The sequence below is a fragment of the Apodemus sylvaticus genome, chromosome 15 (assembly GCF_947179515.1).
Source record: "Apodemus sylvaticus chromosome 15, mApoSyl1.1, whole genome shotgun sequence".
Lineage (NCBI taxonomy): Eukaryota > Metazoa > Chordata > Mammalia > Rodentia > Muridae > Apodemus > Apodemus sylvaticus.
Genome location: NC_067486.1, coordinates 73,266,371 through 73,280,127, shown reverse-complemented (window position 1 = coordinate 73,280,127; position 13,757 = coordinate 73,266,371). Strand labels below are relative to the sequence as shown.

General features: G+C 37.3%; 1 protein-coding gene across 1 annotated transcript in view; it reads left to right on the top strand.

The window, feature by feature from the left end:
- The first annotated feature begins 10,440 nt into the window (after positions 1-10,440).
- The window catches only part of Ostn (osteocrin), a 29,633-nt gene continuing 26,316 nt past the window's right edge, over positions 10,441-13,757 (top strand). The window contains exons 1-2 of the mRNA XM_052158655.1: positions 10,441-10,527; positions 12,906-12,923. Of these exons, the coding sequence (XP_052014615.1) occupies positions 10,441-10,527; positions 12,906-12,923 (105 nt within the window). The remainder of the gene's footprint in view (positions 10,528-12,905; positions 12,924-13,757) is intronic.

Below are 13,757 nucleotides of genomic sequence, written 5' to 3'. Positions count from 1 at the left end.
TATGAACATAATGGAGCATGTGTCCTTATTGCATGCCGGGTAATCCTTTGGGTTTATGCCCAGGAGATGTATAGCAGGGTCCTCCAGAGGTGTCATGTCCAGTTTTCTGAGGAACCACCAGACAGATTTCCATAGTGATTGTACCATCTATGGAAACCCCACCAGCAGTGGAAGAGTGTTCCTCTTTCACCACATCCTCGCCAACACCTGCTGTCTCCTGAGTTTTTAACCTTAGCCATTCTGACTGGTGTGAGGCAAAATCTCAGGGTTGTTTTGATCTGCATTTCCCTAATGACTAATAATGTTGAGCATTTCTTAAGCTGCTTCTCGGCCATCTGAATTTTGTCAGGTGAAAATTCTGTTTAAATCTGTACTCCATTTTTTAATAGGGTTATTTGGTTCCCTAGGGTCTACCTTCTCGAGTTCTTTGTATATATTGGATATTAGCCCTCTGTCAGATGTAGGATTGGTGAAGATATTTTCCCAATTCGTTGGTTGCCGTTTTGTCCTTTTGACTGTGTCCTTTGCCTTACAGACACTTTGTAATTTTATGAGATCCCATTTGTCAATTCTCAATCTTAGAGCATAATCTATTGGTGTTCTGTTCAGGAACTTTTCCCCTGTGCCCATGTCCTCAAGGGTTTTCCCCAGTTTCTTTTCTATTAGTTTCAGTGGGTCTGGTTTTACGTGGAGGTCCATGATCCACTTGGAGTTGAGTTTAGTACAAGGAGATAAGAATGGATCAATTCACATTCTTCTGCATGCTGACCTCCAGTTGAACCAGCACCATTTGTTGAAAAGGCTATCTTTTTTCCACTGGATGTTTTTGGCTCGTTTGTCGAAGATCGAGTGACCATAGGTGTGTGGATTCATTTCTGGGTCATCAATTCTATTTCTTTGGTCCACTGGCCTGTCACTGTCCAATACCATGCAGTTTTTAACACTATTGCTCTGTAGTATTGCTTGAGGTCTGGGATACTGATTCACCCAGAAGTTCTTTTACTGTTGAGAATAGTTTTAGCTATCCTGGGTTTTTTGTTATTCCAGATGAATTTGAGAATTGCTTTTTCTAATTCTGTGAAGAACTGAGTAGGGATTTTGATGGGGATTGCATTGAATCTGTAGATTGCTTTCGGCAAGATGGATATTTTAACTATATTAATCCTGCCAGTCCATGAGCATGGAAGATGTTTCCATTTTCTGAGGTCTTTGATTTCCTTCTTCAGAGACCTGAAGTTCATGTCCTATAGATCATTCACTTGTTTGGTTAGAGTCACACTAATATACTTTATATTGTTTGTGGCTATTGTGAAGGGCGTCATTTCCCTAACCTCTTTCTCAGCCTGATTAGCCTTTGAGTATAGGAAGGCAACTGATTTGCTTGAGTTGATTTTATAACCAGCCACTTTGCTTAAGTTGTTTATCAGCTGTAGGAGTTCTCTGGTGGAGTTTTTTAGATCAATTAAGTATACTATCATGTCATCTGCAAATAGTGATAATTTGACATCTGCCTTTCCAATTTGTATCCCTTTGACCTCCTTATGTTGTCTAATTGCTCTAGCTAGAAATTTAAGTACTATATTGAAAAGATATGGAGGGCCTTGTCTAGTCCCTGATTTTAGTGGGATTGCTTCAAGTTTCTCACCATTTAGTTTGATGTTGGCTACCGGTTTGCTGTATATTACTTTAGCTATGTTTAGGTATGGGCATTTAATTCCTGTTCCTTCCAAGACTTTTAGCATGAAAGGATGCTGAATTTTGTCAAATGCTTTTTCAGCATCTAATGAAATGATCATATGGTTTTTTTTCTTTGAGTTTATTTATGTAGTGGATTGCATTGATGGATTTCCTTATATTGAACCATCCCTGCATCCCTGGTATAAGGCCTACTTGATCATGGTGGATGATCGTTTTGATGTGTTCTTGGATTCAGTTGGCAAGAATTTTATATAGTATTTTTGCATGGATATTCATAAGGGAAATTGGCCTGAAGTTTTCGTTCTTTGTTGGATCTTTGTGTGGTTTTGGTATCCGTGTAATTGTGGCTTCGTAGAACGAGTTGGGTAGTGTTCCTTCTGTTTCTATTTTGCGGAAGAGTTTGAAGAGTATCAGGGTTAGGTCTTCTATGAAGGTGTGATAGAATTTTGCACTGAAGCCATCTGGTCCCGTGCTTTTTAGTATTGGGAGACTTTCTATGACCCCTTTTATTTCTTTAGGGGTTATGGGACTGTTTAGATGATATATTGGATCCTGATTTAATTTTGGTGTCTGATAGCTGTCTAGGAAACTGTTTCCTCCAGATTCACCAGATGTGTTGAGTATAGGCTTTTGAGTAGGATCTGATGATTTTTTTTTAATTTCCTCAGTTTCTGTTGTTATATCTCCCTTTTCATTTCTAATTTTGTTAATCTGGATACTGTCTCTGTGCCCTTTGCTTATTCTGGCTAAGGGTTTATCTATCTTGTTGATTTTCTCATAGAACCAGCTCCTGTTTTTGTTGATTCTTTGTATGGTTCTCTTTGTTTCTACTTGATTGACTTCAGCCCTGAGTTTGATGATTTCCTGCCTTCTATTCCTCCTGGGTGAATTAGCTTCTTCTTGTTCCAGGGCTTTCAGGTGTCTCCTTAAGCTGCTCGTGTATGCTCTCTCCATTTTCATTTTGGAGGCACTTAGGGCTATGAGTTTTCCTCTTAGCACTGCTTTCATTGTGTCCCATAGATTTGGTTATGTTGTGTCTTCATTTTCATTAAATTCTAAAAAGTCTTTGATTTCTTTCTTTATTTCTTCCTTGACCATTGAGTAGAATATCATTGAGTAGAGTATTGTTCAGTTTCCATTTGTATATGGGCTTTCTGTTGTTTTTGTAGCTATTGAAGACCACTTTTATTCCATAGTGATATGATAGGAGGTATGGGATTATTTCGATCTTTTTATATTTATTGAGGTCTGCCTTGTGACCAATTATATGATCAATTTTGGAGAGGGTACCATGAGATGCTGAGAAAAAGGTATATTCTTTTGCTTTAGGATAAAATGTTTATATATATATATATATGTGTGTGTGTGTGTGTGTGTGTGTGTGTGTGTGTGTGTGTGTTAAACATATATATATGTTAAATCTAATTGGTCCAAAGCTTCAATTAGTTTCACAGTGTCCCTGTTCAGTTTCTGTTTTCCTGATTGGTCCATTGAGGAAAGTGCAGTGTTGAAGTCACCCACAATTATTGTGTTAGGTGCAATGTGTGCTTTGAGCTTTAGTAAAGTTTCTTTTATGAATGAGGGTGCCCTTGCATTTGGAGCATAGATGTTCAGGATTGAGGGTTCTTCTTGGTGTAGTTGTTCTTTGACTAGCAAGAAGTGTCCCTCAGAGTCTCTTTTGATGACTTTGGGTTGAAAGTCAATTTTATCTGATATTAGAATGGCTATTCTGTCTTGTTTCCTGAGACCATTTGCTTGTAAAATTGTTTTCTAGCCTTTTACTCTAAGGTAGTGTTTGTCTTTGACACTGAGGTGTGTTTCCTTTATGCAGCAACATGTAAGGTCCTGTTTATGTATCCAGTCTGTTAGTCTATGTCTTTCTATTGGGGAATTGAGTCCATTGATATTAAGAGATATCAATAAATAGTGTTATTACATCCTGTCATTTTGATGTTATTTTTTAAATTTGATTGGTTATCTTCTTTTGTGTTTGATGAAAGAAAGTTACTATCTTGCTTTTTCCAGGGTGAAGTTTCCCTCTTTTATTGGTGTTTTCCTCCTATTATCCTTTGTAGGGCTGGGTTTGTAGAAAGATATTGGGTAAAATTGGTTTTGTCATAGATATCTTAGTTTCTCCATCTATGGTGATTGAGAGTTTTGCTGGATATAGTAGTTTTGGCTGGCATTTGTTTTCTCTTAGATTCTGCATGAGATCTGCCCAGGATCTTCTAGCTTTCATAGGCTCAAGTGAGAAGTCTACTGTGATTCTGATAGGTCTTCCTTTATATGTTACTTGGCCTTTTTCTCTTACTGCCTTTAATATTCTTTCTTTGTTTAGTACATTTGGGATTTTGATTATTATGTGACAGGAGGTATTTCTGTTCTGATCCAGTCTGTTTGGAGTTCTGTAGGCTTCTTATATATTCATGGGCATTTCTCTCTTTAGGCTAGAGAAGTTTTCTTACATAATTTTAATGAAGCTATTTGCTGGTCCTTTAAGTTGTAAATTTTCACTCTCATCTATGCCTATAATCCTTAGGCTTGGTCTTCTCATTATGTCCTGGATTTCCTGGCTATTTTGGGTTACAAGCTTTTTTTCATTTTGCATTTTCTTTAACTGTTGTGTCCATGGTTTCTATGGTAACATCAGCATCTGAGATTCTTTCTTCTATCTCTTGTGTTCTGTTGTTGATATTTGCATCTATGGTCCCTGATTTCTTCCCAAGGTTCTCTATCTCCAAAGTTGCCTCCCTTTGTGATTTCTTAGTTGTTTCTACATCTGATTTTAGATCCTGGATGGTTTTGCTCAGCTCCTTCACTTGCTTGTTTGTGTTTTCCTGTAATTCTTTAAGAGATTTTTGTGTTTCCTCTTTCATGACCTCAGCCTGTTGACCAAAGTTTTCTCTTTTTTTTAAGTGATTTTTGTGTTTCCTCCTTATTGGCATCTATCTTTTGACCCGCATTCTCCTGAATTTCTTTCAGTGATTTTTGTGTTTCCCTTATAAGGGCTTCTAACTTTTGATCCATTTTCTCCTGAATTTCTTTAAGAGATTTATTCATGTCTTTCATGTGTTCCTGTAGCAGCATCATGACCAGTGATTTTAAATCCAAATCTTGTTTTTCTGGTGTGTTCGGGAGGTATCCAGGACATGCTATTAATGGAGAATTGGGTTCAGATGCTGCCATATTGCCTTGATTTCTGTTAGTAACATTCCTATGTTTGCCTTTTGCCATCTAGTTCTCACTGGTGTTAGTTGGCCTTGTTGTCAATGCTGGACTCACCAGTGCAAGCTGTCTCTTCCTAGCTGGTCTCCGGGTGCACAGCTGGCCTCCAGTACTGCCTGGAGTCGGGGTGCTGTAGCCCAGGCTGTTCCAGATCCAGAGGCAAAGACCAGAAGGCTCGCACCAGAGGCCTCAGGACTGGATCCTCTGCTCTGCAGGGCCAGACTCACCAGAGCATGCTGCTTCCTCCCAGCCTGCCTCCGGGTGCACAGCTGGCCTCTTACATGGCCTGGAGACATGGTGCCATGGCCCAGGCTGTTCCTGATCCCGAAGCAGAGACCAGAAGGCTCCTGCCAAAGGCCTCAGGACTCACCAGAGCACACTGCTTCCTCCCAGCTGGCCTCTGGGTGCCCAAAGAAAATAATTAATGTCATAATAAGAAAGTAGTTTCAGCTAACTTATTATTACATTTGGTAAAACAAACAAGATGTGGTGAACACATTTTGTAAACATATTGAAGATCTTTTTTTCATTTTAGCTATTAACACATTATAAAGATATTATGCTATCTGCAAAATAATTATTCATGTCATAGCATATGACACAAATTACTAAGACCTACTGTCAAGCGATACAACAATGATAAGGAAGTATAAAGTCAGGGGACACACATCAACATATATGTGATTACTAATGCAATGTTGCATAATGGCACATAGATGTTTTCTCATGTGCAAATAATAGAAAGCTTTTGAGAGAAAGGACTTACGGGTCAATCAATTACATCCTCCTTGATCTTTTTGAAATAGAAATTATTTCTCACTTCATACATTAGAAAATTAAAGCTCAGGTAAGTTAACTTAACCATGTCCAGTATAACAGCAATACCTAAGCAAAATGAGACTCAAAATCAATTCCTCAAAATCCAAAGTCTTTTTCTCTTTGTCCTAGAAAGTGTTCTAAGTGATAGTTTATGAGGAGTTAACATCCAAGCCTCTGGCCTTCCATCACTTCAGTGGATAATGCCTCTTTCCTAACTATGCTGTATTTTAAATTGGTCACATCAAACCTCCAGGCAAAAAACTTAATGCAACTTAATGGTTATAATTAGAAGCATAGCATTTAATTTAAAAACTCTAAAATTTGTAAATGTGTTCGTGCTTACTATACATAGTAAAGAAATGTAGTATACTCACGTGTGCTTACTTTCTGTTTTATTTAATCTTTTTTCTTATTATATATATATTCTTTATTTACATTTCAAATTTCGCCCCCTTTCCTGGTTCCCCCCTCTTCCGAAAATCCCATAAACCATCTCCCCTTCCCGAATCAACCCTTTCCCATTTCCCTGTCCCGGTATTCCTCTACACTATGGCATCAAGTCTTTCCAGGACCAAGGGCCTCTCCTCCCTTTGGTGTCTAACAAGACCATCCTCTGCTGCCTATGTGTCTGGAGCCATGGGTAACTCCATGTGTCAGTGGTTTAGTCCCTGGGAGCTCTGAGTTTACTGGTTGGTTCATATCATTGTTCCTACTATGGCAATGCAAACCCCTTCAGCTCTTTGGGACTTTTCTCTAGCTCCTCATTGGGGACCCTGTGCTCAGTTCAGTGGCTGGCTCAGAGTGCCCCCCCCCCCCGTATTTCTCATGCACTAGCAGAGCCTCCCATTTGACAGCCATATCCAGCTCCAATCAGCAAGTACTTGTGGGCATTGATAATAGTGTCTGGGTTTTGTAACTGTAGATGGGATGAATCCCTGGGTGGGGTAGCCTCTGGATGGTCTTTCTCTCAGAATATGCTCCAGCCTTTGTCTCTGTATATCCTTCTGTGGGTATTTTGTTCCCCTTTCTACAGAGGATCCAAATATCCATACTTTATTCTTATCCGTTTTGGGCATTATTTGATATGTGAAATGAAATTTGTCTTGGGTATTCCAAGATTCTGGGGTAATATCCTCTTATCAGTGAATGCATACCATGTGTGTTCTTTTTTGATTGGGTTACCTCACTCTGGATGATATTCTCCAGTTCCATCCATTTGTCTAAGAATTTCATGAATTCATTTTTTTTGATGACCGAATAGTACTCCATTGTATATATATACCACATTTTCTGTATTCATTCCTCCATTGAGGGACATCTGAGTTCTTTCAAGCTTCTGGATTATAAATAGGGTTGCTGTGATCATAGTGGAACATGTGTCCTTATTAGATGCTGGAGAATCCTCTGGGTATATGCCCAGGAGTGGTATAGCAGATTTACAGAGTGGTTGTACCAGCTTGCAATCCCATCAGCAGTGGAGAAGTGTTCCTCTTTCTCCACAACCTCTCTAGTACCTGCTGTCTCCTGAGTTTTTTTTTAAGGATTTATTTATTTTATGCATATGAGTACACTGTAGCTGTATTCAGACACACCAGAAGAGGGCACCAGACCCCCTTACAGATGGATGTGAGCCACCATGTGGTTGCTGGAAATTGAACTCAGGACCTCTTTAAGAGGAATCAGTGTTCTTAACAACTGAGACATTTCTCCAGCCCTAAGTTTTTTTTTTTTTTGTTTGTTTGTTTGTTTGTTTTATCTTAGCCATTCTGATCTGTGTGAGGTGAAATCTCAGGGTTGTTTTGATTTGCATTTCCCTGATGACTAAGGATGTTGAAAATTTCTTTAAGTGCTTCTCAGCCATTCAATATTCCTGAGGTAAAAATTCTTTGTTTAGCTCTGTACCGTATTTTTTAATGGGGTTATTTGGTTCTCAGGAGCCAACATCAAACTAAATGGAAAGAAGCTTGAAGCAATACCACTAAAATCAGGAACTAGACAAGGTTGCCCTCTCTCTCCATATCTATTCAATATAGTACTTGAAGTTCCAGCAAGAGCAATTAGACAGCAAAAGGAGGTCAAAGGATACAAATTAGAAAGGAAGAAGTCAAATTATTACTACTTGCAGATGATATGATAGTATATTTAAGCAACCCAAAAAAATGCACCAGAGAACTCCTACAGCTCATAAACTACTTCAGCAAAGTGGCCGGATAGAAAATTAACTCAAGTATATTAGTAGCCTTCCTATACTCAAAGGATAAAGAGACCAAGAATGAAATAAGGAAAACGACACCCTTCAAAATAGTCACAAACAATATAAAGTATCTTGGTGTGACTATAATGGAACAAGTGGAAGATCTGTATGACAAGAACTTCAAGTCTCTGAAGAAAGAAATTGAAGACCTCAGAAGATGCAAAGATCTCCCATGCTCGTGGATTGGCAGGATTAATATATTACAAATAGATATCTTTCTAAAAGCAATATACAGATTCAATGCAATCCCCATCAAAACCCCAACTCAATTCTCCATAGAGTTAGAAAGAGCAATTCTCAAATTCATCTGGAATAACAAAAAACCCAGCATAGCGAAAATTTTCTCAACAATAAAAGAACTTCTGGAGGAATCAGTATCACTGACCTCAAGCAGTACTACAGAGCAATAATGTTAAAAATGCCTGGTGTTAGTTCAGTGACAATCAGGTAGATCAATGGAATAGAATTGAAGACCCAGAAATGAACCCACACACCTATGGTCACTTGATCTTTGACAAAGAAGCTAAATCCATACAGTGGAAAAATGACAGCATTTTCAACAAATGGTGCTGGTTCAACTGGCGGTTAGCATGCAGAAGAATGCAAATCCATCCATTCTTATCTCCTTGTACTAAGCTCAAGTCCAAGTGGGTCAAGGGCATCCACATGCGTTTACTTTCTAAGATTAACTTCCTTATGTTTCTTCAAAATCATATTCATTTTACTCCTTCCTCTTTCTTCCTTCCTCAGAGGCAACCATAATAGAGAAACAAGTTCTGTTGAAATACACACACAAGCACACACACATACACACACACACACACACACACACACACACATGCAAACACACACACAGAGATAGATGATAGATAAATAGACAGACAGATAATAGATAGATAGATAGATAGATAGATAGATAGGTAGATAGATAGATGATAGATGATAAATTGATGATAGATGATTGATATAGATAAATGATTGATATAGATAGATAAATGATTGATTTAAATATATTATTGAGATGGATGGATAGATAGATAGATAGATGATAGGGATATATGAACATATAATAGGTAGATAGATACATAGGTATATAGATAAACAGAGAGAGAGAGAGAGAGAGAGAGAGAGAGAGAGAGATGATACGTAGATAGACAGACAACTACAATATATGGAATTGTTTTGAATATTTACATAGCAATTTATGTAATAGTTTATATAATGTGGATAGTTTTATATTATGATTTCCATATTTACCCAAAAGGATTTCCTTAAAATCCACATCAACAGATAAATATGAAATTTAATTGTTTTAATACCAAATATCCATTTGAATAATATAATTTAAGCCCATAATTTGAATGTCTCTAATTCAGTCCAAGTCATCCTCTCTTTAATTAGAACACCTCAACTGATTTTTATTTGTACTACTAACAGTAGTGAGGTTATGAACATTCCAACAGCTACATCCTTATAAGCATGTGGACATTTCTCAGGGATATAAACATGGAAGTAAAATAAAGGAACAGTTGTTGGAACATGACTATTTTCAACCTGTCTTTGTATTGTTTAATTTCCCTCAAACAACTGTATGTAATTCCAAGTCCACCATGAATTTTTGTAACTATTTTCTCAAATACTACTTTAACACTTGTAATGAAGCATTTTTAGTGATATGCATTCAATGCAATGGTATTTATGCCATAGGGTACACCATTATCTTCTCTCTTTTCTATGAAATATCTGTTTCTAATAACTTGGGCCTATTTTAATGTATTTGATTGTCTTGTTTTTATACTTTACTAGTCAGAGTTAATTATGTGTCCTAGTAACTTTTTTCTTATTTATACATGCTAGAAATGTCATTTATGTTATAAGTCCCTTCATATTGTTATTCTGATTTTGTTGAATCTCAACCTACATGTATCTAATTTTAGAATATTAAATATTGACACTTTTTAAATAACATATTCATCTTTTGAATCTTGTTTAAGGAATCCTGACCCAATATTAAGATATTCTCTTATTGAATGTGTAGTGTTTTCAGAATTTTTAATTTAAATGCTTTCAGGTGTACTGTGATCCTGTTTCAGAGTGAGGTCTAATGTTTTACTCTCTCACATTTTTGTCAAAATGAAGTTGTAATCTCTCCACTACCCCAGTAATAAAATTGTATAATATTGATTTCTCAGATATTTACCTAGCTTTAAACTGAGTTATTGTTATAGTTATATAAATAAAATGTATATTACTTTAGAAAAATCCTTTATATATTTCACTACAGGAATTTGACAGATTTTATTAGTCATTATTTAAGTTGGTTGAAACGCACTGCAGCACATAAGACTGAATGGCTTTACTTCTAAGAAACTTTTCATTAACTTCTGTTTTCTGTATCTGTATTTCACACTAATTACTATCAACTCTGATGTATATGATCCTAGATGCTGGACTGGAGATTGGCAAGCGCACACTTCATCCTGGCTATGCTCGTGATGCTATGGGGCTCAGGAAAGGTGTTCTCCATGGACGTAGCTTCAGAGGTAATGGAAGCTAGCTTAGGATGTTACACGAAAGGGCACAGGAGATGGCTCAGCCATTAAAATACTATCCAAGTGAGCACGAGAGCATGAATTCAGATTCCCAGCACCCATAGGCAGGCTGGCTACAATGACAGGCCCCCATGATTCCAGGTCTGGGAATGTGAACATAGAACTTCCAGTCTAGCCTTCTCAAGCCTTGTCGGTGAGCTCCATATTCAACAAGAGTCCCTAGATTAAAAAAGAAAATAAAGTAAAATACTTGATGCTAGCCTCTGATTTCCTTACACATACACACAGACACACACACACACATACACGGAGGGAGGGAGTGAAGGAGGGAGGGAGGGAGAGAGGGAGAGAGAGAGAGAGAGAGAGAGAGAGAGAGAGAGAGAGAGAGAGAGAGAGAGAGAGAGAGAGACCATGATTATATTTTAAGAAATAAGCTTTTTATACCACAATCAGAAGATATAACTGGAAAATATCTTCAAAACACAAACTCAAGAAGATAAACTTTTTTTTCCTGTTACTTACTTTCATTGCCAATGACATTCAAGGTTGCAAACTTGAAATACATTAATGATAATATCTATTGAGTTAAGAGAATTAAGAGCAAGTGACTTCAGATATTTTTAAAAGTTAACAAGATTTGTATTCCTCAAACAATAAAAATAAGTAAAAATTAATTTATTATCACTGCAAACATATTTAATTTCATCTTTGCATCAACATGAGATATTATTAAATAAAATGTAAAGTTGATGGTAATCCTAATTTTACATAGTTTTGGCCAAACCTTTCATTACATATAATAGGACACACAAAATTATGGTTTTTATATTGTATTAGTTGCAAGAATGAAAACACTTTGCATATGTTTTAATTCCCATTATTTAATTGTGGTCTTTTGTTCTCCCAAAGAGATGCTTTTTCGGGACTTGGTAGGTTGTAATCTTTAGCTTCACACAGTAGTAAAGAGTATTGCAGCCAGATACTACTAATGACTAATGTTCCAACATTCTTTCAGGCCACAGGTATAGGATGCTTTCCTTAAAGTGGCACCTGTTAACCCCTGGCATAGTCCATGAGGATGTTCAGAATCCCCAGCCTTTAACAGCAGGGAGTAGTACAATTTCTGGTCCTAAAGTATCTAAGGTTCCAAAGGCATGCCAAATGTCTCTGGTATAATTGAAAAGACTATGATTTTACTTTTCTGTTTAGAATCATCTGTCCTTCAGACTCAGGTCTCTGATCATTCACACCTTCTCTTGTGATCATTCACATTTCCAACATTTATTTTATTTCTGCCTTGGAGGATCTCTGGTCAAACTTTCCAGTTAATCTATTTCTGCTGTGGTTGTTCCAGCTGTCATTGAAGAGAAAGTAACCACCATTGGTTTGTACCTCTGCTATCTTAGTGCCTGCTTCCTCTCTGCTGTCAGCTCCTGTCTTTGTTGTAAAAATTGTCAACTGATTCTGAAGCTCTGCCTTGCCTCTACAACAATAAAGCAGGCAGAAAAATCCATTGGCAGGGAAGAAGCTTTACTGTGGACTTAACATTGCATGGTCAGAAGAGGATTTCTAACAAGTCAGTTTAGCAGATGAGCTTAGTGAACTTATACAACCAGCAATATAGACTGTTTGCAGAAATTTTTCATGCAAATGTGTTTACACTAATCATGGCATTGATAGTTTTTTTTTTTTTTTTACCATAGACAATGGTCCATCTGCTAGGCTACCCCTCTGAGTCTGTTGGGAATAATTTCAGTGGAAATCCAGCTCAGCTGATTTAAAATAGTCATGAGTGATATCATATCTTCAGGAGCCAGTGTCATGACTCAGCAGCCAGCAGTTTCTACTGTCATACAACTTTCTCCAGCCACCTCTATAGTATCTAAATTGGTTAAGTGTTATTGTGTTTGGCAGATAAGTGCGATGTGTATGTGATGGGTACTCCACATAAGGGTTGCTCAAGTCCACTAAGGTAAAGTTTATCAACCGCCATTTAAGGAATTAAGTCATTCCATCCCACTATTATCTTGAATAACTAAATGGGAAATAAACAACAAAGTGATAATATACAATAAGAACATATTAAAATTAACATTAGCAGCACTCTAATAATGCTCAGCCCTGACGAGGACCCAGCAGAAATATAGGACTTCCCAGTTTGCCTCATTTTGATCAATAATAAAAGATCTTTGCCTTTGAAGTTATTTCTTCCCCTCTTTGTGGAGTATTTACTGGGATTTAGCACCATTCCTCCTCAAATCTGTGTCATGATCCACCTGTGACACAAGGAAGCATGTAACTAAGGGGAGAAGGAAAGAAATGCTGGGGCCAAAACTCCTCCTAGAGAACAGTCTCAGGTGCCTAGAACAGAAGCTGTATTCTGTGACTATGGAGGAGCCTGAGGTTCGTAACAATAGCAGGTTCTAAAACTTTGTTCCTGGGCTTTGGAAGGAAAAAGCTTTCCACACTGAACACTCTCATTCTTTTATGCCTGGCATGAAGTACAAAGAGAAACCATACATAACAGATAAATAAATAAAAAATGCCTGAAACAGTACTATGCTTGGGGTAGCTCTACACATTGTTTATACTTTGTTCATAAATCACATGGGCTGAGATATTAGTTTCCTGGGGCACAGAAACAGCATTTTGTTTATTTTCACATCCTGTTATCTCTAATGCAGAACCTGAAACACAATGGGATGTCACTGGCTAGTGAATGAGTCATGGAAGTAAAACAGAGTGACAGAAAATCATTTTTGTTATAAGCAAAATGTCAGGATAGACATTGCATAGAAGAAAGAAGAGCTTAATCAGAAAGCCACTATTCTTGTTTTACTTATACTTTAATAATAACTGTAAATTTGTTGTAACATATTATTTAAAGGAAATTGTCCTGTATCGATGAAAGAGATACAAGGGTGGTACTGTGGTAGATAAGGAAGAGTGCAATTGTACTGGGGCTGAGTATGAAAGACTAATCAGTAACTGTGCTAAAGTTTAGAAACATGCTGGGGGAGACGGATTGTTATTTGCTTTTGGGTGTATTCCACCTCTGTATGTTTTAGTCCCCCAAAGTTTAGTTCTCGTTCTAAAGCATAACCCTGGGAGATCATAAAGTTACCAACAGGAAGGTCATCTAGTGGTAGAAAATGGTCATTGCTAATTTTGTACTCGTATTTCACGATTTAAGGGAATGACAGCACCTT